The sequence below is a fragment of the Oxyura jamaicensis genome, chromosome 21 (genome assembly GCF_011077185.1).
Source record: "Oxyura jamaicensis isolate SHBP4307 breed ruddy duck chromosome 21, BPBGC_Ojam_1.0, whole genome shotgun sequence".
Taxonomy (NCBI): domain Eukaryota; kingdom Metazoa; phylum Chordata; class Aves; order Anseriformes; family Anatidae; genus Oxyura; species Oxyura jamaicensis.
The window spans coordinates 4,987,120-5,006,774 of record NC_048913.1 but is presented as its reverse complement, the minus strand read 5'-3'; the positions used below and the strand labels follow the sequence as shown (position 1 = coordinate 5,006,774).

At 62.9% G+C, this 19,655-nt stretch overlaps 1 protein-coding gene across 5 annotated transcripts in view; it reads left to right on the top strand.

Moving 5' to 3' along the window:
* Positions 1-19,655, top strand: part of CASZ1 (castor zinc finger 1) — a 212,984-nt gene that overhangs the window by 108,302 nt on the left and 85,027 nt on the right. For 4 of the 5 annotated variants that reach the window (XM_035344641.1, XM_035344639.1, XM_035344642.1 and 1 more), the window contains exon 3: positions 6,819-6,904. Coding sequence is in view for 1 of the 5 variants with exons in the window: in XM_035344642.1 (XP_035200533.1) it covers positions 6,901-6,904 (4 nt within the window). In the remaining 4 variants the exon portion in view is untranslated. The remainder of the gene's footprint in view (positions 1-6,818; positions 6,905-19,655) is intronic. The other variant, XM_035344640.1, reaches the window with a different exon arrangement.

Here is a 19,655-nt window from a genome sequence, read left to right as displayed (position 1 = left end):
GGGGCGGAGGTGGGCAGGGAGCTCTGACCAGCGGCCGGCCCTCCCGGCATCTCCGAGGCTTTCCGTGCCGCCTGCCCAGAGGCAAAGAGCCAGACCCCGAGCCGGCGTAAAGCAGCAGCTCCCTGCCTCACACCCACTCGGGCCCTGCTCCCAGCCTCGGGAAACTCTTTTGAGGAATTTGATTGCAAATTCAGGCGCTGCTCAGCTGGGATGACACGGTGATGCGGGGGGGGGGGGGGGCGGGCGCCGGCCGCGGGCAGCCTCCAGCTGCAGTGAGCAGCCGGGGGGAGATCACAGCCCCCCCAGGACATTTTTCCCCGTTTTCGCCCCCGTCCGTGTCCCCCGGAGCCCTGCCAGCCCCCGCGCCTCTTCCCACAGGCCGGGTCTCCCGGGCCAGCGCCGGGCGCGGATCAGCGTGTTTCTGTGTGTCAGGCTGATTTTTTTCTTTCTGGGGTCCCCTGCTTCATCATTATCTTAATCACTGTTGTGTTAAGTTTCATGCTTCCTTTGACCTTTATTTTCGGCCTGGTTATGCTGTTTATCTGCCTCTGACACTTGTCCCCTGGTGCTATTGCCAGGGAAACCCAGCGCAGAGGCCTTTCCCTTTCCCCCCACCCCCTTGTCCCTTTCTGTTCCATTTTTTTTTTTCTTTCCTCCTTTTTCTTTTTCTTCTTTTTTTTTTTTTTTTTCCTGTCTTTTAACATGGTTTTCCTAAAAAGTTTTTTAATCAATCAAATTCGAGGCAGAAAATAGGCTTGGTCACGCCTGGTCCTTGGGTCGTGTGACACTCACTCAGGGTCCTGACAGCTCCTCAAAAGGGGCGCGGGGGCCGGGGGGGGGCGGCAGCGCGTTTCCCCAGGAAAGGCCCCGTTTCCATGGCACTGCCCCCACCTCCCCGCCACCACCCCCGGCCCCGGGCCCTCGGCCCCGCACCCGGGGCGCTGGGAAGCGCTCGTGCCCTTGGGGGGGGGGGGGGGCGGCGGGGGCCTCGGCCTCGCTGACAGCTGCCGGGGTTCTCGGCCACCGGAGCTCGCGGGGAGCCAGCGGGAGCGGCGGGCCGTTCCCCAGGGCCCCCCGCCGGACCCGCATAATCAGGGGCTTGGCACAAACGCCCCATTTTTCATCCCCGTCTCAGGCGGTTTGCTGCAAGGGGACGGGAGGTCCCGGGCGCTGCGCGCAGCTCGACAGCCCACGGTCGCTTCTCCCCCTCGTCCCCCTGCTTCCTTCGCTCCCGTCCTGCCCTGGGACACCCCGTCCCCTTCTGTGGCCTCCAGCCAGGCCTCAAGGCCCTTCCCTTACCCCCACTTTGCCCCCCAAACTCTCTTCTTCCACTCCCTCCTGGCCGCCGTTTCCCCTCCAGTCCCTCCAGTCCCCCCCATGCCCTTTCCAGTCATCCATTTGCGTGCGGTCTCTCTCTCTCTCTCTTTTTTTGTAATTAATGATTAGTTTTAATTGGTTTGCTTAGGCAGCCTGACAGGAAATTAGCAGGAGCTGGCCCAAGGCTGCCGAGTGCCAGCTTGGGGGCTGCAGGCAGGTGCCGGGCAGGAGGTGAGGTGGGCTCCTCGCATCGCACCCGGGGCTGGCAGTGCCGGGAGCACGGCGGTGACGCTCGGGGCTGCCGTCTCCTGTCCCTCTGGCTCCAGAGGTGGCCAACAATGCCGAGCTGTGGGGGTTCCTCCAGGATGGGGATCCTCCAGGATGGGGTTCCTGCAGGATGGGGTTCCTCCAGCATGACCACCGTGCCTTCCCACCGCCCCGTGCACCCGTTCTCCTCTCTTTTTTGCATCGTCTTCGTGGGGATGGGCTGGGCTCTGCTCACCAGGTGCGGGCAGAGGGCAGAGGGGGCACCATGGGCTCCCCCCCATGCCTGGGGAAGCCTCAGGAGCCGTGAAGCAGGCGGCCCTTCCCTGTGCTAAAGGCAGGTAACGGGGAGGGGAGGGAAGGGCAGGGGGGGGGCTTTGCTCTTTTCTTCCTTCGCCGTGATTTCCCTTTGCTTTGCTTTTCTTTTCTTTGCCTTTTTTATAGCTCCCATTTTTCTTTTTTATGAGAGGCAAACGGCAGGGTTCTCCCAGGGCTGGAAAGAGCGCTCGGTCCCAGGCTGCTCCCAGCCAGATGGAGGGGAAGGAAGGGAAGGGAAGGGGGGCAGCGGCCCCGTCATCCTGGGGGAGAGTTGTGCTGAAAGAGGGTTGGGATGGAGCCTAGGACAGTTAGCGTGTTGCGTCAGGGGCAAGGGGCAGGCCCTGACCCCTTTGGGATGCCCGCTCCCCTCATTTTCAGCCCCAGACGTGGCTGGCAGCACAGCCTAGCGAGCCCCGGCAGCCTGGGGGTGTAGGGGCCGCCCCGGGGACGTTCCTGTGCTCTGCTGTGCCCCCGAGAGAGGCCGTGAGCCCTGCTCCTCCCAGCGTCCGTGCCCGGACAGGGCCCACAGCCCAGGGCCTGGGCTGGGCTCGTGTAGGGAAGGAACGGGGTTGGTGCTGCCTTTTGTTCTGAAACATCTCCTCAGCAGATGGCGAGGCCCAGCTGCATCTCCAGAGCAGCGCAGGATGTTCCAGCCCGTCTGCAAAACCAGGGTTTGTCAGGCTGGGGACAGCAGGGGGTGTTCCTTGTCCCCAGCAGGCCTGGACCCCTCCATTGTCCTCGCCTCAGGTGTCACCGGGCGCTTTTCCCCGTTCTGGACACCGCTCTGATCCTCCAGCCTTGTGTTCGTGTCTCCATACGCCTTTTTATGACACCCAGAGCACATGCAGAGCTGCCATCAGAGGGACCTGCTGTCTTCCCGGGCTTTGTGTCAGGCAGGAGCAGCCCCACAGGTCCCTGCTTGCGCTCCAGGTTCAGGAGAGATGGAACCCAGCGCAAACATGCCTGCTAGCGCAGCCCCGCGTGCTGCTCCGGGCGGGCGTGAGGCCGAATGTGGTGGTGGGATAGCCCGGCCCCTTCCCCAAACGCCCCGGGGAGCTGCTGGTGGTGCCCTCAGGGCCTGCTGCTCGTGGCCCCAGCACCCCGGGGGCTCCGTTCCCAGGGCTCCCTCCCTCCCTGCCCTGCTCAGGATGCGCCGCTCCGCACACCCGTGCCCCGGTGTCGCTCCCCAGCCCTGGTGAGGCCCTCAGGAATCCCCCACGTGGCTTTGTCGAGGCTTTGGGCCTTAGCTGAGCTTTGGGCTGCTCCAGAGCAAGGCGAGGGACGCGTCTCCCTCCGCTGGGATGAAGGGTGGAGAACACCTGCTAGGAGAGGCGTGGGGCCGCCCGGCTCATTTCCCTCCTGTGTGATCTTGGCCTGCTCCCACAGCTGCCGTCCCTGCAGTAGCAGGAGATGGGTTTTGAAATGCTGCAGAGCTTCCATGTCCGGGGTGCTTGGGACGTCGGCCTTCCCTTCCCACCCCTTGACCCCGTCCCTCAGGGAGCAGCGTCAGGACCTTCTCGCTTCCCTGTCCGCGCTTGGCTGCACTTCTGTGAGCTGAAGGGCTTCAAGGAGTTGCCGTGCGCCGACAAGACCGGGGCAGATCCAGCTGAGCCTGGTGATGACCCCAGCTCCGTGCCATCCCTTCTGTGAGCTGAGGGGGAGGTGGGGACCATCGCTGCTTCACCGTGGAGCGCGGTGAGGGAAACTGAGTCAGGGAAGCCGAGGGCGCCGTGCGACGCACGCAGAGCATCGGCATCATCCCGCCTGGAGCCCTGGCGCATCCCGTGGTGCCAAATCCGGCCGAGGGGAGCAGAAAGCAGCCCTGCCTCCCACCCTACCACGCTCTCAGCTCGGCCTTCTGCCTTCCTCTCCTCTTCCTCCCCAGCGCCCGCGGCCGAGCCGGCTCCTTTAAGGCGGGCGCGCGGGGGAATTGCGCGCGGTGCCAGCCTTCGAGGCGAGCGCCGCTCCTGCTCCCCCCCCCCGGAAAGTTTCCTGCCCAATTGTTATGTGCGATCCGATCTGAAAGTTGCTCTCTAAGCTTCTTGTCACATTTTGACTTAATGAAGTGCAACTGGAGTGGGAATTGGGGTTCATCACGCCAGTCTCACTGCGCTCCCTTGTTGTCAGAAAACAGGGGCGGTTGGGGACCGTAATGCAACGCTGCAAGTCGTTATCATTCCGGTCAGTCTGTTTAACACAAAATTAAACAAAGAACTAATTAGTGCCTCATGAATTAATAAATGCGCAGTTGCCGGGTAGGAAGGGGAGGAAAGAAAAAAGGTTGTTGAAGGAAAGATACTGAAAAAGTCGAATTAGGATGTTGTGTCAAGGGGAAAAGAAAAAAAAAAAAGAAAAAGGAGTCCACTTCGGCAAAGAGTTTGGATCCGTTGGTTTCCCCGGAATAAGCTCCCTCCTCCTGCTGCTCCTCCTGCGCCCTGCTCGGCCGCTCCCCAGCAGCTGCGTTGAGGCGGGCACGGGGCTGAGGGAGGTCTGGATTTCTTCATGGTGTTCCCTAGAAGCTGGAGCTGGGATCGGCGGCCAGTGGGCAGCTATAAATATTTACCCGAAGAGCTCGGTGCCTAGGTGCGGGCTGGAAACCCTTCCCCGGGCACGGGGAGGCTGCGGGGACGGGGATGGCGAGCGGCTCCTCTCTGTCCCAGCAGCGGGGAGCCCGCTCCTTTGCGGAGAGGGCAGTGGGGACGTGTGGGGTTTGTCTCCCCCCGGCTCAAGAAGGAGCCCCCTTGGTCTCGGTGGCTCAGGGGGGAGCTGGGGCAGGTGGCGGGGAGGAGGCGAGGAGGCAGGGGCAGGCAGGACGAGCTGTGCAGGCAGGGGCAGGGCGAGGCGGCACCCACGGAGGTGGCAGCGCGCTGCTCGTTTTCCTGCAGAATTCGAGGTTGTCCCGGGGGCAGCGTGTAATCGGGGATTAGCGATGTCCCGCGGCGCTCCCCCAGCCCTGCACCTCGCCCGGGCGGGGAGGAGAGCTTGGAGCAGCCGGCACCTTGCACCGACACCGTGTGCCCACCCGGCTGGCCCTGTGGGTGCCGTGCCGTGCCGTGCCACGATGCGAGCAAGAGGGCTCTGCTCTGGCGCATTGTCAGGCTGGGAAGCAGGCAGAGCTGGGGGAGGGAAGAGTCCATCCTTAAGAGGACATGTCAAGTACAATTAGCGTTATCTGTCTAAATATGTACTGGGAACACAGAATACAAGAGGAGGCCTGGCTGGCTTTAATGGAGACATATGCAAGGTCATATTGCCTCATACAATCCCCCAATCTGATTTGGGGATTACACATTCTAAGTAAATTGGCGTTATTCCTCTTGCATCATTGATAAGCTGCGGCCGAAAGAAGGGGAGTAAAAAAAAAAACACAAAAACAATCAAAAACTGCAACCCAAGAATTGACCGTGCACGGGGGTGAGGGAGCACAGCCAGGGAGGAAGGAGAGCTGGGGAAGGGGGGACAAAAGGGAGAGAGGAAAAAGGAGCGCGACAGAATGGAAGGAGCAAGCAGGAAAGAACAAAAGGAAGAGAAAGGTGGGAAGGGCAGAGGGTTCCCGGCCGGGAGAAGGATCCCAAGCCGGGGAGCTGAGTCCTGCCCTCAGCCTGCTCAGCCCTGGGGTCTGAGCAGGGAAGGAAGGAGGCAGCTGGTTGCGCATCTTCCCCACCCCGGGGGCTGCCTCTGCTCCACGTCCATCCGTCCGCCTGGGACGTGTCACCAGCTCCTGCCCGCCCTGGGTCCCGGCCAGCACCCCGCATCTATCTTTGGTGCAGCGCGCTGGCAGTGGGGGAGTGCGAGTGACGGCACGGAGCAGCAAGGTCCCTAGGGACGGGGGCAGGCAGCGGCGGCACAGACTTCCCCCAGCCACATCCCCGTCACTTTCACCCTCTGCGGGGCGTCCCCAGGGGGCTGAGCGGGTCACACGCTGCTGTGCCCCGGGGAGGGACACGCGCCGTGAGCCGGGGCCAGGGCTCCTGGGTGCAGCCGCCGGCTCCCCGTGCCTGACCTCGGGCCGGTTTTTCATTTCACTGCCACGTCGCGGGCAGTTGTGCAGCTGTTCTGGCAGCCTGGCACTGCAGGGACGGCAGGGCTGGGCCAGGCGCCCTCGCCGAGGAGCGCGAAGCCCCCCCTGCTCCCTGCCACCTTCCAGCCCTGGGCGAGGGAAGTCCCTGGCTGGCTGCTGTGGCACAGTCCTCCCCCGGGGCGAGCTCTCCTCCCACCCTGCTGTGCAGGATAACCCCCTCCGGAAGTCTCACGGCACGGCTTTTATGCTCTGTCACATTTTTGGAACATATGGTTTTAAATAATTCAATTTACTTTTCATGTGTTTTGCTGTGACTTTTTTTTTTTCCCTGTCCCTTTTTCTCTTCCCTCCTCGCTCTCTGCGTTCTCCGGGAAGGAAGGGACGTGGAGGAGGGGATGGGGCAGCTCAGAGCCTCGGGACCCTGCCCTGCACCCCCCGCCTTGTGCCCCCCAAATGGCACGAGGGAGGCTGCCCACCGGGCTGGTGAACCTCTGGGGGTCAGCAGGGGAAGCGGGAGCGCTGCCAAGGGAATAACTCGGCACGGAGCAGGGGGCACCCCTTGGATGTGCGGGTGCTGAGCAGCACCAGGGCTGCCGTGGTGCCTGGGGAGCAGGGCCCAGGCCGCTGAGAGCTGCTCTCTCTCGGCCAAATCACGGCCAGCCCTTGCTAGGTGCCTCCTGCGCCACGAAGTGCCGGAGCGCCGGGTGTCTCGTGGCGTGCACAGAGCCGCACGGTGTGGCCAGGAGCAGCAGGGCACTTGGTGAAGTCTGGGTGCCCCGGGCTGGCCCCGCTGGGGTGCTCCGGGGCTTTTGTGAGCGTCTGGGGTACGGCTACGGGCCAGGTGTGCCTTGGGTGTTAGCTGTGTGCATTAACCGTCTCCTTCCTCTTCCCTCCCCAGGATGAAGTGAATTTAGAGCTAAAAACCAGGCAAGAAACCAGGCCTTGAAATCTCCGAAAGGTAGGAGAGACTTCAGACTGCAATGGGTATGTCACTACGCCCTCCTGGGTTCTCTTTTCCTCTGCGTGTCTCTCACACTCCATGGTCTGCTCTGCGGCCGTGTCTGCACCAGAGCTTCTGGGACTCGACCTGCGTCGCTTGTAGGGAGCGATGCAAAGAGAAGAAGGTCTGGTGCAGGCACGGCCCGCGTGTGTCCTAATCCCGTCCTTGTCCGTGTATGGCAGTTGTTCCGGGCACCCCATTTTGTCCCTTTGGGTTTTCCTCCGTATCCTCCCTGCTGCCTCTGTCTCTGCAGAGCTCTGGTGAGGAGCGTGCGGCCTCGTGTCCACCCGTGCGGGCTGGCGGGAGGTGGATTGGGGCCGCTCAGGGGGTCGGATGCGGTCTGGCCGCCGTCAGGTTTTGCTGGGCTCAGTTCACACGCACAGTTTCGGGCGGCGATGCGCGCTCCCCTCCTCATCTGGCACGTTTTTATCCATTCAGGCTGCGGCACCGTGCTGGCGGCCTGGCAGCAGCGCCGTGTCTGCAGCAGAAGCCCGACTCTGGGCTTTCCCTTACCCGCACCCAGGCTGTGTTACCCCAAAGCCCAACAACTTGCGGTCTCCAGAGCTGGCTGGTGGCTCGGTGCTGGACAAGAGTCAGGGGCTGAGAGCCCGGGGACACGAAAGGGGATCTCCTCTCTTCAAACCCTCGTCTCCGTGTGCTAGGAGGGTCCCTGTGCCACCTGCTGAGGAGTCCCCATCCCTCCCCACCGGCTGCACCCTGTGCAGCACCACCAAGGCTCCCCTGTCCCACGGCTCCGCTCCTTCCCCAAGCACAAGACAAGCCCAGGACGAGGCCAGGGCAGGTGTGGCAGTGGCGTGGGGAGGCTGGGCGTGCTCTGCCCTCGGGGACATCACCTCGGAGGCACCGGCAGCGCTCCCCATGTCTGCGCCCAGAGCGTCCCTGCGGCCGCGGGGACCCCCTGGTCCTGCGCAGGGAGCTGTCGGGCTGGGTCTGAGCGGGATCGGAGGGGCTGGGGCTGCCTGGGGGCCGGGGGGCCCCGAGCCGGGCCGGGCAGTGTCAGAGGTGACCGGTGGAAGGCCAGTGTTATGTAAATACTGCCGCTGTAACACGGGGGCCTGAATGGCCCCGCGCGTCCATCCATCATTGCTGGGGAACAGAAGCCTCCCTGGGAGCACGGGGGGCCGGCAGCGCGGGGCGCGCAGACACAGGCAGCATGTGCCCTACTCATAAACTGTTTGTTTTCTTTTTGTCTCTCGCGTTTCGGGACGCCCCGCAGAGAGCAACTCTCGGTTTTGTCCTCGCAACCTCTCCCCCAGCCTCCCCCCGCCCCGCCAGCCCTTCCTTTTCCTCCCTCCTTCCCCCCCCCCCTTTAAAAAAAGGGGGGGAAAAGAAAAAAAAGAAAAAAAAAGTCCCCTGTTCACATTGCGGCTTCTTTCTCTGACTTCAAAGGCTCCCCATCATTGTTTGGGATCGGCAGGCAGTGGCCCTGAAAACGTGATCACAGCCAGGCACAGTGTAGGTCAGCACCGAGCGCCATGCTCCGAGCGCTGAAAGGAACGGGCAGATTCTTCCCTTTTCATGCTTCACAACCCTGGTTACAGCGCTCGGCCTCGCCCGCGTGCTCCTCGCTGCGTGGCTGTTCTTGCTCTTTTCTCCTCCTTCTCCTCCCTCCCTCTCTTTCTCTCTCCCTCCCGTACTCCTCCGTCCGCTCGCTCTCCTTCTGCCCTGTCCTGTGCCCGACATCACGCACTTCGGGCACTTTCTTTCCTTCCTCCCTTCCGTCACATTTCTTTCTCACACACTCTTTCCGGCGCAGCTCTGCTTCCTCCCCCCTTCTCCCTCTCTCCTCTCGCCGGTGCTGTTTTTATGCGATTCCCTCTTTTCTTTTCCCTTTCCCCTCTCCTGCGGATCGGGCTGGAGCCTGCTTTCCTCACAATCCCCCCCCCCCCCGCGCGGCAGCAGCCTTCCTCTGAGATGTGCCCGCATTTCTTCCCCTGCGATGCCTCCCGCACCGTGCCCCGAATTGCAGAGGATCCAAAATCTCTGGATTCTCCCCAGACAGCCCGCAGCCCCGTCCTCCCCGCAAGGTGCAAGCCGCCTGCTTTCATGTGCAACGGGCGAGCGGGGAGGGAGCGCAGCGCCTGCGGACGGAGCCAGCCCCCGAGCAGCCCCTCGGGCTTTGCTCTCCACCTGCGAGGAGCTCGCGGGCGGCGGCGCGTCCCAGCACGTGCAGCCCGGCACCGACTTCGGGGGAAAGCGGAGGAAACGTCGGAGTCTCGTAGGTCCCCGCCTGGAACACGACGCCGGCGGTGCTGCTGGAGGGCAGAGCGAGGCAGGGGCTCCGCAAAGCAGCTCCAGCGCTCCCAGCAGCCATCCCAGCTCGCTCCCACAGCAGATTTCCCACCTCGTTGCACCGACGCCGGGGCCGGGCGGTGACCCCCTGCCTGCCCCAGCGGCACCCGGGGCCCCGTTCCGGCAGGGGAGGCTGTGCCCCCCCCGGCCCCCACTGGGGTACGGCCGCCCCAGCGGCACCGCCGGCGGTGCTAGTGCCTCTGGTGATTTGTGAGGTTGTTTTAATGGCGAGGAGCCCACCAGGACTTGTCTCTTGCTAAATAGGCATATTAAGGGACATTGCGGCGGGGGTTATAGAGTAATAATTTGTCCTAATGAGCCGGTGTCACGTTCTCCTCGGCGGGGCCGCGCGTGAGCGGGAGCCGCGGTAGGAAGGGGCCGCGCTCGCTGACCTGTCCGCCCAGGTTAATGAAGTTTGGGGCAGGCGGGGGCAGAGAGCAGGGGCTGGGCTAGCTAGAGCCACGGCTGGGGCCAGCAGGGACGGCTGGGGCTGTGCCCTGGGCTGCACACCCCGGGACAGGCAGGACAGCAGGCAGGGAGGCAGGACGGGCCGGGCAGCGGCTGTTTGAGCAGCGCTGTGCACGCTGCAGCAGGGAGCTGGAAGATCCAGGACGGGGGATTCTTGTCCCTGGGGCCCGCCGTACCCTGTCCTCGCTGGACAGGACGTGGCCATGGCCACGCCAGCACCTCGCCGGCTACGGCACAAGCCCCGTGCGCCCTCTTCTTCCTCCTCCCACCCGCCTTGCTTTGCTCCTTTCACCCCCCGCTTCTCTCTGCTTTGCTCGGTCTCCGTCTCTCTCCCTTTCATCTACTCGGAAGGCTTTACTCTACTTCCTTGTCACCCTAATTGATTGCATTAACCTTTCAGCGTATTGGATTTCCCCAGCACCGTGCAGAGAGCGCTGTGCAATATGCTTATAATCTGGGCTGTAATGGACAGGGAGCAGTCAACGAGCCCCTGCTCCAGCAGCTTCTGCTGACAACTTCTCGGGGAGGGGAGAGGGAGCGCGCCGACGGGCACTGCCCCGCTCGCTGCCGCCTGGGGTGGCACTGCCAGCGTGCAAGGACCTGGGGAGATCCTGCTGGGGGAGCGGGAGGACAGGGGCTGTCCGGCCCCCGTGCCTGTGATTTTGCCTTGTTTCGGAGCTCCCCTTCTGCAGCCTCATCCTGCGCCGTGCTGAACTAACGGGGCTGTGCGCCCAGGCACTTGTTGCTGGTTGCAGGGTGAGAAGAAAACATCCCGGAATCGGGGGGGTTTCCCATCGTGTCTGCCTTTGCTTTTCCCGTCAGTTTTAGTGGATGTGGATTTGGGGAAGATGGATGCTTCCCTGGGGGTTTAAAGATGGAAAGATGGGAGCGTTGTGCCCACACCAGGCAGCACCAGAGTGCAGAAGCCCTGAATTCCATCTCAGGCTTGGCCTCGGATAAATCCTTTCACCTCTGGCACCTCGTTTCCCCCGGGATGGCAGAGCGGGGCCCTTTGCACCGTGTACCATGCTGCAGCGTGGCTGCAGGAGAGCGGCTGCAGGGCGATGCCACCAAGCGTCACCGCTCGCGCTGGCTGCGAGGCAGCGAACAAACCCGCAGGGACGGCGTCGAGCACACGTGAGCGTTACGGGCTGGTGGTCAGGGCCGGCCGGGAGGGAGGCTCTGCCTTGAGTTTGCCTGAAGGGACCGCAGCGATGGATCTGCCCCCGCCTGCTGCCAGCGGTGCCCACCCAGAGTGGCCCAGCCTAGCTCAGCAGCGCGCTTCGAGCACCGCGCTGAGTTCTGCTTCAGCCGAGTTCATCCAAGCACATCCTTTAAGCTTCATTCCACGCAGTCCGGAGGGTGAGACCTGGGCCCCGAGGCCCCTTTATGGGTCTTTTAACCCACATTTAGAACAAGGCAGGTCCTCGTTTCTGGGCTCACGATGTGAAAGCCAGCGGCCGTGGTGGGGTTTTGGACAACTTCAGAGGTCTGTAGCTCGAGTGCCCAAGGAGCTGCAGCATCTGAAAGGTGGAGAGATTCCACCCGGGGCTGCCCTGGGGCTGCTCAGCACCGGCGTTGGCAAACTTTGCAGGTTCCCGGGCACACCGGGCAAGGGGGCAGGTGGGGTGAGCTCCCACTTCTTGCTTTTCTATGGAGAGAGGAAGAAAGGCAAGAGTGAAAGAGAGGAGAAAACTTTATTCCAGGTGATGGTTCAGGAAAGTGGGAGGCTCCTTAGAAGCCGGGAGGAGGTAGCCGAGGGGAGGGACTTTATTTTAGGTTAAACAGAGGAAGAACAGGAGCGGGGAGAAGAGGATGAGAAATGTAAAACGAGCGAGCGAGAAAAGAGCGAGCGAGAGCAGCACCTCCTAAATGGAAGAGTAAACAGGCACTCGGAGGCATTAACTTAATTGATTGTTCTGCAACAGGCTGAACGCTGTGTTATTCTGTCGCCGTGGCAACAACCCAAAAAAATTGTCAGCCTGTTTGGATGAAGTGAAGCGAAACATTCTCTAATTTGCGGTGATCCGGGTGTTTGTTTTCCTTCCGAAGAGGCGGGGGCTCTATTGATCTATTGTTTGCACAGAGCTTTTATTTAATGGCGATTCGGGCGCGCGGGAGGCCGGGGTGTGCTCGGGGCAGGTGAGGCACCGCGGGCGGCTCCGCCGGGACCCCCGCTCGGCTTCGGGTGGCAGCGGGGATGCAGCAGAAGCCCAGGGTGTGAGCTGTCCCAAGGAGCCTGGCCGAGGAGCGTGGCTGCGATGAGCCCGTGCCAGCGTGGCTGCCTTGCTCCGTCCTCTGCCCTTCCCTTCGGGTCCTCCCGTAGTGGGAGATAAGGGGTGAGAGCGGTGCCGGCACCCCAAGTCCCTTCCCGGACCCGCACTGTCCCCGTTCTGTGTGCACAGCCGTGTCTGGGTTCCGGGGATGTCTCCGTGCACGCGCGGTGAGGGAGGGACACGGCTGAGCTTTTTTCCCCAGACCACAGCGGTGCTGGGATAGCCGAGTGCCCGCTCTGAGCTCCGTCCCTGCAGCACAGGGGGAACCAAGAACCCAGGAACGGAGAGGGAACCCTGTCCATCAAACAGCCTTCGTCCCCTGGGCTGGGGACAGTGGCAGCACAGAGGGCACGATGCACCCGAGGCCCTGTGGGGGCTCTGCTCCTCGTCTGGTGTGCCCGATGCCAGGGGCCGGGCGCTTCACAGCGAGGGGAAGGCTGCCAGAAAGGTGCCACGCAGGTCTGGGAGCGAGCCCACAGCAGAGCCAGTGGCAGGGTGGCTTGGGGCCAGGGAGGGAGGGAGGTTTCCTCGTGACAGAGGACAGGCCGCTGGCTGCCCTTCCTTGTGCGGGGTCCGGCACGCCACCGGGGCACATCCCCACGCGGGCAGGCCGTCCCCAGCACTGCCCAGCGGCTGCCCAGGGCTCCCCAGCTGCTCCCTGTGACTTCAGGGAGAAACACCAGTGCCAAGTGCTGCGGAGCGCTGCTTTGTGGGGTGTGCAGGGCCAAATCCCGCTGTATGCGCCCTCCCTGCTCTGTTCTCCGTTGTCTCGGGGGATTTTCCTCCCCTCCCTCCCGTTTGCAGCTCTCCTGCTGTTGCCATTTCCCAGTGTAGGTTGCCGGTGGGCGAGCAGTGCCCCAGGGCACGGCGTCCTGCTCGGGGTCTGTCCCCTGTGCCCCTGCTGGGTGTGCTTGGGGGGGCACCGTGGCAGGGGGCCCTGCCCGCCCCCGGGAGAAGGCCGGGCTGCCAGGGAGCGCGGGGTGGTTACTGGCGTCGGGAGAAGCTAAATAACCCTGTAACTGGTATGAAGGTGAATTCACGGTCTGGTGAGCACTGAAAATACGAGAGGGCTCTGAGACAGGCGAAGTGCGGAGAGGGGAATACGGCTCACCCACGGCTCAGGGCAGCGCTGGGTCTCTGGAGAGCAGCGCGGGGCCGTGGACCGTGGCCGTGCCGAGCACCGGCCGCAGCGCTCCGGGCCGGGTGGCTCAGTACCACAGGCGCGGTGACAAGGGCAGCAGGCACACACCGCGAGCCCCCAAGGAGAAATTTACACCTGCACGGCTGCGGACAGCCCCGCGGCATCCAGCCTCACAGCCCTGCACGCACGGGTGGCCCTGGGGCTGCGCACGGCTGCGTGCACCGGCGTGTGGCCGTGCCGTGCCGTGGGCGCACGGCTCTGCCTGGCCTCCCGCACGGGGACGCACCCACGGCCACGCAGGCGTCCGGGCGCAGAGGCGCGCGCCGCCAATACAGTCCTGTGCCGTCTGCGTCGGGCTCGCAGGCAAGTCCAATTCCTCTCTGGTGTAAGCACACTCCAGTCAGGCAGCACAGACAGATTTATCCCAGCCGATCTCGAGCGTCTGTGCGGCTACCTGCTGCGAGCGGGAGAGGAGCTGCAGGAAATCTCTTCCCCTTCCAGCTGGGAGAGGCTGGTGCCTCGGAGCGCGGGGAGAGTGGCGGCGAGGAAACCCCCTTCAGCTTTTCACCTGGAGCTGGTAATCTCCCTGCGCCGAATCCCGCAACGGGGGGAATCGCAGTTGAAGCTCAGCCAGCGGTGATTTAGCGTTAGACGTTCGCAGAAGAGACTTTGATTAATTCGTAGTAAAATCCGGCAGCACCCGGGTGCCAGCCCCACATTCCAGGGTGAGCCGGCGACCGAGGTGCGCGCTGGGCGGGCGCCAGGTGCCTGAGCAATCCCCGCGGAGGTGGCAGCGCCATCCAACCCGCAGCCTCTCCCTGCTTGGGCTCCTTGATTATTAATTTATTTTTCTCCCTTCCTTGGCAAAAAAATAGTATTTGGTAACGACCTCAAATTGCAAAATGCTGATGATTTGGAGAATGTGTCACAGAAGCTTCAGGGTGATAAAGGGGAGACGAATCCCAGCCAACAATCCGGCTCAGCCAGTTTGCCTATTTATTAAAGAAAAAGCCCAGATCATTAACTTTTTTGTTGTTGTTCTGTTTGCGGGCAACTCCCTGCTGGCAACTTTCGGGCGCCCAGTAAATTAAACCGAGTATCGGCCTGGTTCGGGGCAGCTGGAGCGCTTAGCTAAAGCTGAAACGCGCTGGAAACCGGGCTCGTTTCTGGTAGCGCATGAATAAACCCTTTAGGGTACCACACAAAAGTGCGCTCCGGCATAAAAGCGGTGTCAGAAAATCCTCCCTCGCTGCCTCGCGGAGGGTCAGGTATTGTGGCTGGAGAGCCGAGCTTCTCCTCCCACTGCTTGTTCGCACAGTTAATTGCCCCTCGACACTCGGCTGTGCCGCGGTGGTCCCCGGAGATGCAGGGCTGGGAGAGAGCATCTGTAGGCACAGCCTTTGTCGGTTCCCCCTTTGCCTGCTTGGGCTGGTTGCTGAATAAAGAGGAGTTCAGGGATGGGCTTGCCTGCCTGGTGCCTCTGTGAACGCTATCAGGGGAGGGCGATCACGTCCCCCTGCTCCCGAACATCCCACGTGTTTGCTGGAGGAGCGCTCCAAGCTAAATCGGTTTGCTGAGGGCTCCAGCTTCCCTTAATTCAGTGTCAGGACCAGGCTTGCATGGCTATTATTCAAGAAGCTTTATCAGAAGCACAAAGGTAGCATCTGCCCTCCTGCTTCCCTCTGGGCATCGCCAGCTCTCCTGCCCTGGGTTTGGCACACCGACACTCGAGGGACTGCCCCACGGAGCCCATTTGCAGGCAGAACTCGTTTCAGCTCCTCGAGAGCCTGGGCCGGGAGCCGGCTGCGGGAGCACGCTGGCTCGCCGCTCGCTCTGGCAGAGCAGCGCGGAGGAGCGGGGAACCAGCTCGAGCGGAGGAGCTCGGGTGGGAACAGAGAGCGAAGGCGCTGCCGAGGCTGCCAGCCTCTCCCCGGCCCTCCCGCGGCCCGTGGGGCTGTGCCCGGGGCTGGATTTGGGCTTGGGGTCTCGGCTGCTGCCCGAGCGCCTTCTTCCCCGGGCCTGGCTCGTGTCCCTCCACCACCAGCCCTCTGACGAAGCCTCCCCAGGCCCGCGCTCACGTGGGCGCTGATGGGAGGAGAAGGGTATTTTTCAAGGTTTCTGCTCGGTTTTTTTCTTCTGAAACACAAGGATGTGCAATTTTTTTAGTTTCAATTTAGCATTGGAGAATTTTATAATTTAGTAATTAAAATCTCTGATAGGCTTTAGAAATTGCAGCTAATTGAATTTAATGGGAAGATGATTTTCAATTTTATTTGATTACCCGGACCCCTGGCATTGGTATTTATGGGAAAAAAATGGGAAATGTGCTGTGTGGGCTAAGATGGCATAATTGAATTAGGGCTAATCGGATTTCTTCGTCATGAATTTCACTATAATTTTCCTATAATTTTCCATTAGATATCTAGTTTACAAATATTCACAAAGAAATGAAGCTCTTTCGGAATGGAGATTGCTGGCTAACAGGATTACGGGGACGATAGCTCGGCACTGCCAGCCCGGGCTCCTGCAGTAATGCAATCGCTGCGTCTGCCTCACACTTCCCGCCCGCCGCTGCTCCCCGCACCCCCACGGCCTCGCCAGGGCTCCCACGGGGCCCCGAGTGGCACGGCCTCGCACGTGTCCTCGCGCCCGGGCGCTCGTGTCCCTCGCGGACGCGGCGCTGGCGCGCACCCGGGCTCGCACAGAGCCACACGTGCGTGCCCTGTGTCAGCGGTGGCGATGCTCGGTGGCCTCGATGCACACGCAGGGCCGGCACAAGTGGCTGCACGCGTGGCGTGGCGTGGGCAGCTCGCTGTGGGTGCTCGTCGCTGTGGCTCCTGCATGAGGGGCTCCGCGCCCCCACCGTGGGGATGCTCCCGTCAGGTCCCGGAGGAGCGGCCCCTGCTGAGTACAGCCCAGGGTCTCCTTTCTCTGCCCTTATTTTTGCCTCCGTTCCTGCCCAACCCAAGTCAAATCCAGAGCCACGCTACGGAAACCATCCCTTGTGTGCAGGACAGGCTCGCGGCTCCCCGGACACAGAGCACCCTTGGGTCCTGCGCGTGCCCCGTGCCCCGCAGCAAGGGCTCTGCGCGGTCTGGGACCTGCCCTGGGGCAGCGGTGTCGTGGGGCCGCGGCGCCGTGCTACTGCCCCGTGTGCTGCTCGGGGGCTTTGCAGGGACAGCTCAGGGCTGGCCCAGGGTGGCACTTGCTGGCTTTGCAGGCAGAGCTCTGCAGTGCCAAGGACCTGCCCTGGCCGCGGTGCCCGGGCAGGACTATCCCCTCGCCTCCTCACCCTGAAATCCCCAGGCTGCACTTTTAATCGCTGTAGTAAATTGTAGTTAATTGGTAGCGCATCCAAACCCCTGCCGCTCCTTGCCCCCGAGTCTTCAGGGCCCCTGTGGAGCAGGAGGACGCGCAGGGCTGCAGTCGCTGCCCCTGGGCAGCGGCCAAGAAAGGGGCAAACGGGGGGCACAGGGGGGCTGCGGGCGGCTGGAGGAGCCACGGGCACACGGGGGGGAGCCAGTGTCAGAGAGCTCGAGCGATGCCGAGGGGAGGGCTTGGCCGAGGCGATGCCGGCAGAGCCTCGCCCGGCACACGGAGGCTCGGCCCAGCCGCTTTGGCAACGCTCGCGGGGCGCCGTGTGCCAATAATGTGATTGAAACTGAATTGAGAAGGAAGGAGGGAAAGAGGAGGAAAGGGAAAGAAAGCACGGATTGTCTGCTCCTGCCGCCCAGGCCCCGAGGCCTCCGGGCGCCTCCCTTGACGAAACAGAAATCAAACAAAATTACAGAAATAGGGCAAGAGCATTTGCCTAATAAACTCCCCAAGCAGGAGCAGGAGGAGGAGCGCGGTGCTGCCAGATCTCCAACCTGCAATCTGCGAGCCAGCGCCCTGAGCCCACATGAATCCAGAGCACGGCCCCGGGCCCCGGGGTCAGCTCCAGCGAGGGAGGGAGAAACTGCCAAGAAAATGGGCTCAGCATAAAAAAAATAATAATAATAATAAAAAACAAAGAGACGCACAAAGGGGGATGTCCCACATATCAGCGTGACTCACCCCCTGCTCAGCCCTGGCACACTGTCTGCGGGGAAAGCATTAAACTGTAATAATAATAATAAATTAATCATCCTTCCCCCTCCCATTGCACTTTTCATCTGAGGATCTCTGAGCACCTGGCAAACATTAATTACCGAGAGCTCCCGACGCCCCTGGGAGGGTGGGAAGGGACGGGGAGAGAGCGCTTCACCTGCCACCAAGGGCAGCCGCCGCTGGGGTGGCTCCGGCCGCGGCGGGGCCAGGGGTGCCACGGGGTGGATGGAGCCGGCGGGGACCCGAGAGGCTCCGTGTCCCGGGGGGCTGATGGCAGGGGAGGGGGGTGCCGCCCTGGGACAGGGGTACGGGGTCCCCGAAGGAGCCTCGGAGAGGGGGAAGAGCGTCCTTTGCTTGGGTAAGAGGCAAAGGAGGGAGGATGGGGAAATAAAACCTGATCCTGTGACTGGAGATCTGTGAGATAGGAAATCGGGCCTCGCCGTTGCGTCAGCTGCAGGGCGTGGACTTCACCTGAAAAAACACCTCGGCGAGTTGTTCCCGCCAGGAGGAGTGGGAAGGACGGTGGGCAGCCGGCGGAGGGGATGCCGGGGGTGTGTTTGGGGTCTGGGGGGGGTCCCCCGCGCCGCGGCAGAGGGGCACACGCGTGGGCTGAGGGGAGCGGGCAGGGCATGGCGTTCCTGCTGGGGAGCACGGGGCTGGGAGGGCGGGGAGGGTTTGGATCCCGGCTTGTGGAGGTGCTCGGCCGGTGCGTGTCGAAGAACAGGAATGATCAGAGGGCCGCGTGCGCGCGGCGGCACGGCCCCGCCGCAGCTCCCAGGGCTGTGGAGGCGAGCGGGAGGATCCCCGGAGCGCGCAGTTGGTGGAAGTGAACGCGGAGAGGGCTGGGTGACGCGGGGCGCAGCGGGGTGACGGGGTGGCTGTCACACCCCTGGCACCTGGCGGAGGCGTTGGGGCCGAACGGAGCCGTCGCAGACTCGGCGATCGACCAGGGCGAGCGCTCCCGGGGCGTTGGGCCGCAGGTGCCGTAGCGCCTGCTCGGGCAGAGGGAGCAGGGCAAGGCCCCAACGGGACCGGGGTGACATTGGCTGGGCCCGCGTCCCTGTCACTGTCCTGTGGACAGGCAGCACCTGAAGGCAGCACCAGGTGCCCGTGCCGGCCAGAGGAGGCGGCAGGGTTAGAAGGCAGTGGTGCTGATTCCTCGCCCCCTTCACATTAGCCTGACTTCACTCAGCAGCCCAGCGCCGCGGCTCGGCTCAGGCCCTTCACTTCTTCCTGGGCCCTCGTGCCTCCTGCTGCCACTGCTGGCCCCAGCCCGGCCCCGTTCCACCAGGCTTTGTTTAGATTTTTCCGGGAGAAGCCAAAATAGTTGTGGTTTCCGTGAACGACACCCCCTGTCCGCTCCCTTCTGCCTGCCCTCCGGCCCGGCGTGCCGCCCGGGCGCTGTGGGGCTGCCGGAGCCTCATCGGGGCCGAGCTGCAGGTGCGGGGCCTGCCGGTACCGGCCGCTTTCGGCAAGTCCCTTCCCTCGCCCGTGCCTCAGTTTCCCCGTCTGGGCAGCGGGGTGAGGGCTCTGGCCTCCTTCGACGGGCACATTGAGTTCTGCTCCTGAAAGGGATTTCAGAGCCCCGAGTTCACGGCTGCTCCCCGCGCTGCCAAGCCCGCGGAGCCAAGCGCGGTGTGCTCCCAAAAACAGCCTCCAACCTGCTCAAAATACCTATTTAATCAGGTAAATAATCTGTTCGTTTGTTTTAAGGAAAGAGCCTTATATCTCTGTTTACCCAACACGCCTCTTAGAACCTCCCTCGCATTCTTTGCCACTTAGAAAAATAAAGCAACAAAAAATGAGGAAATTCGCTGCAAAAAAATATATAATAATAATAATAATAAAGTGGGGGGGGCTCGGCGCAGCGCAGAGGTGATTTCCTGAGGGGGTAGCGGGTGGGGAACAGGGCAGGGAACCAGGAAGGGAACGGGGCAGGGAAAGGGGGCAGGAACAGGGGGAGGAATTGGGCAGGAATCGGGCAGGGAAGCGGGCAAGGGAATCGGGCAGGCTTAGGGGAAGGAATCGGGCAGGAATAGGGGCAGGAACTGGGCAGGAATAGGGGCAGGGAACCGGGCAGGGGAATCGGCAGGAACAGGGGAAGGAATAGGGGCAGGAACCGGGCAGGAACTGGGCAGGGAACGGGGCAGGAATAGGGGCAGGAATCGGGCAGGGGAATCGGGCAGGAACAGGGGCAGGCACCGGGCAGGAATCGGGGCAGGAACCGCGCAGGGAACGGGACCGGGGAACCGGGCACCGGCAGGGGAAGGAACCGGGGAGGAACCGGGCAGGGAAGGGGGCAGGAACCGGGCCCCGGGGCCGCCCCCCCGCCCCGTTCCCGTGCCCCGCCGGGAGCCCCCCGCGCCCCCCGGGGCCGCCCCCCGGGGTGACCCCGCCGCGGCCCGGCCCCGGCCCCGCACCTGCCCCGGGGGGGGGGCCCGGGGGGGG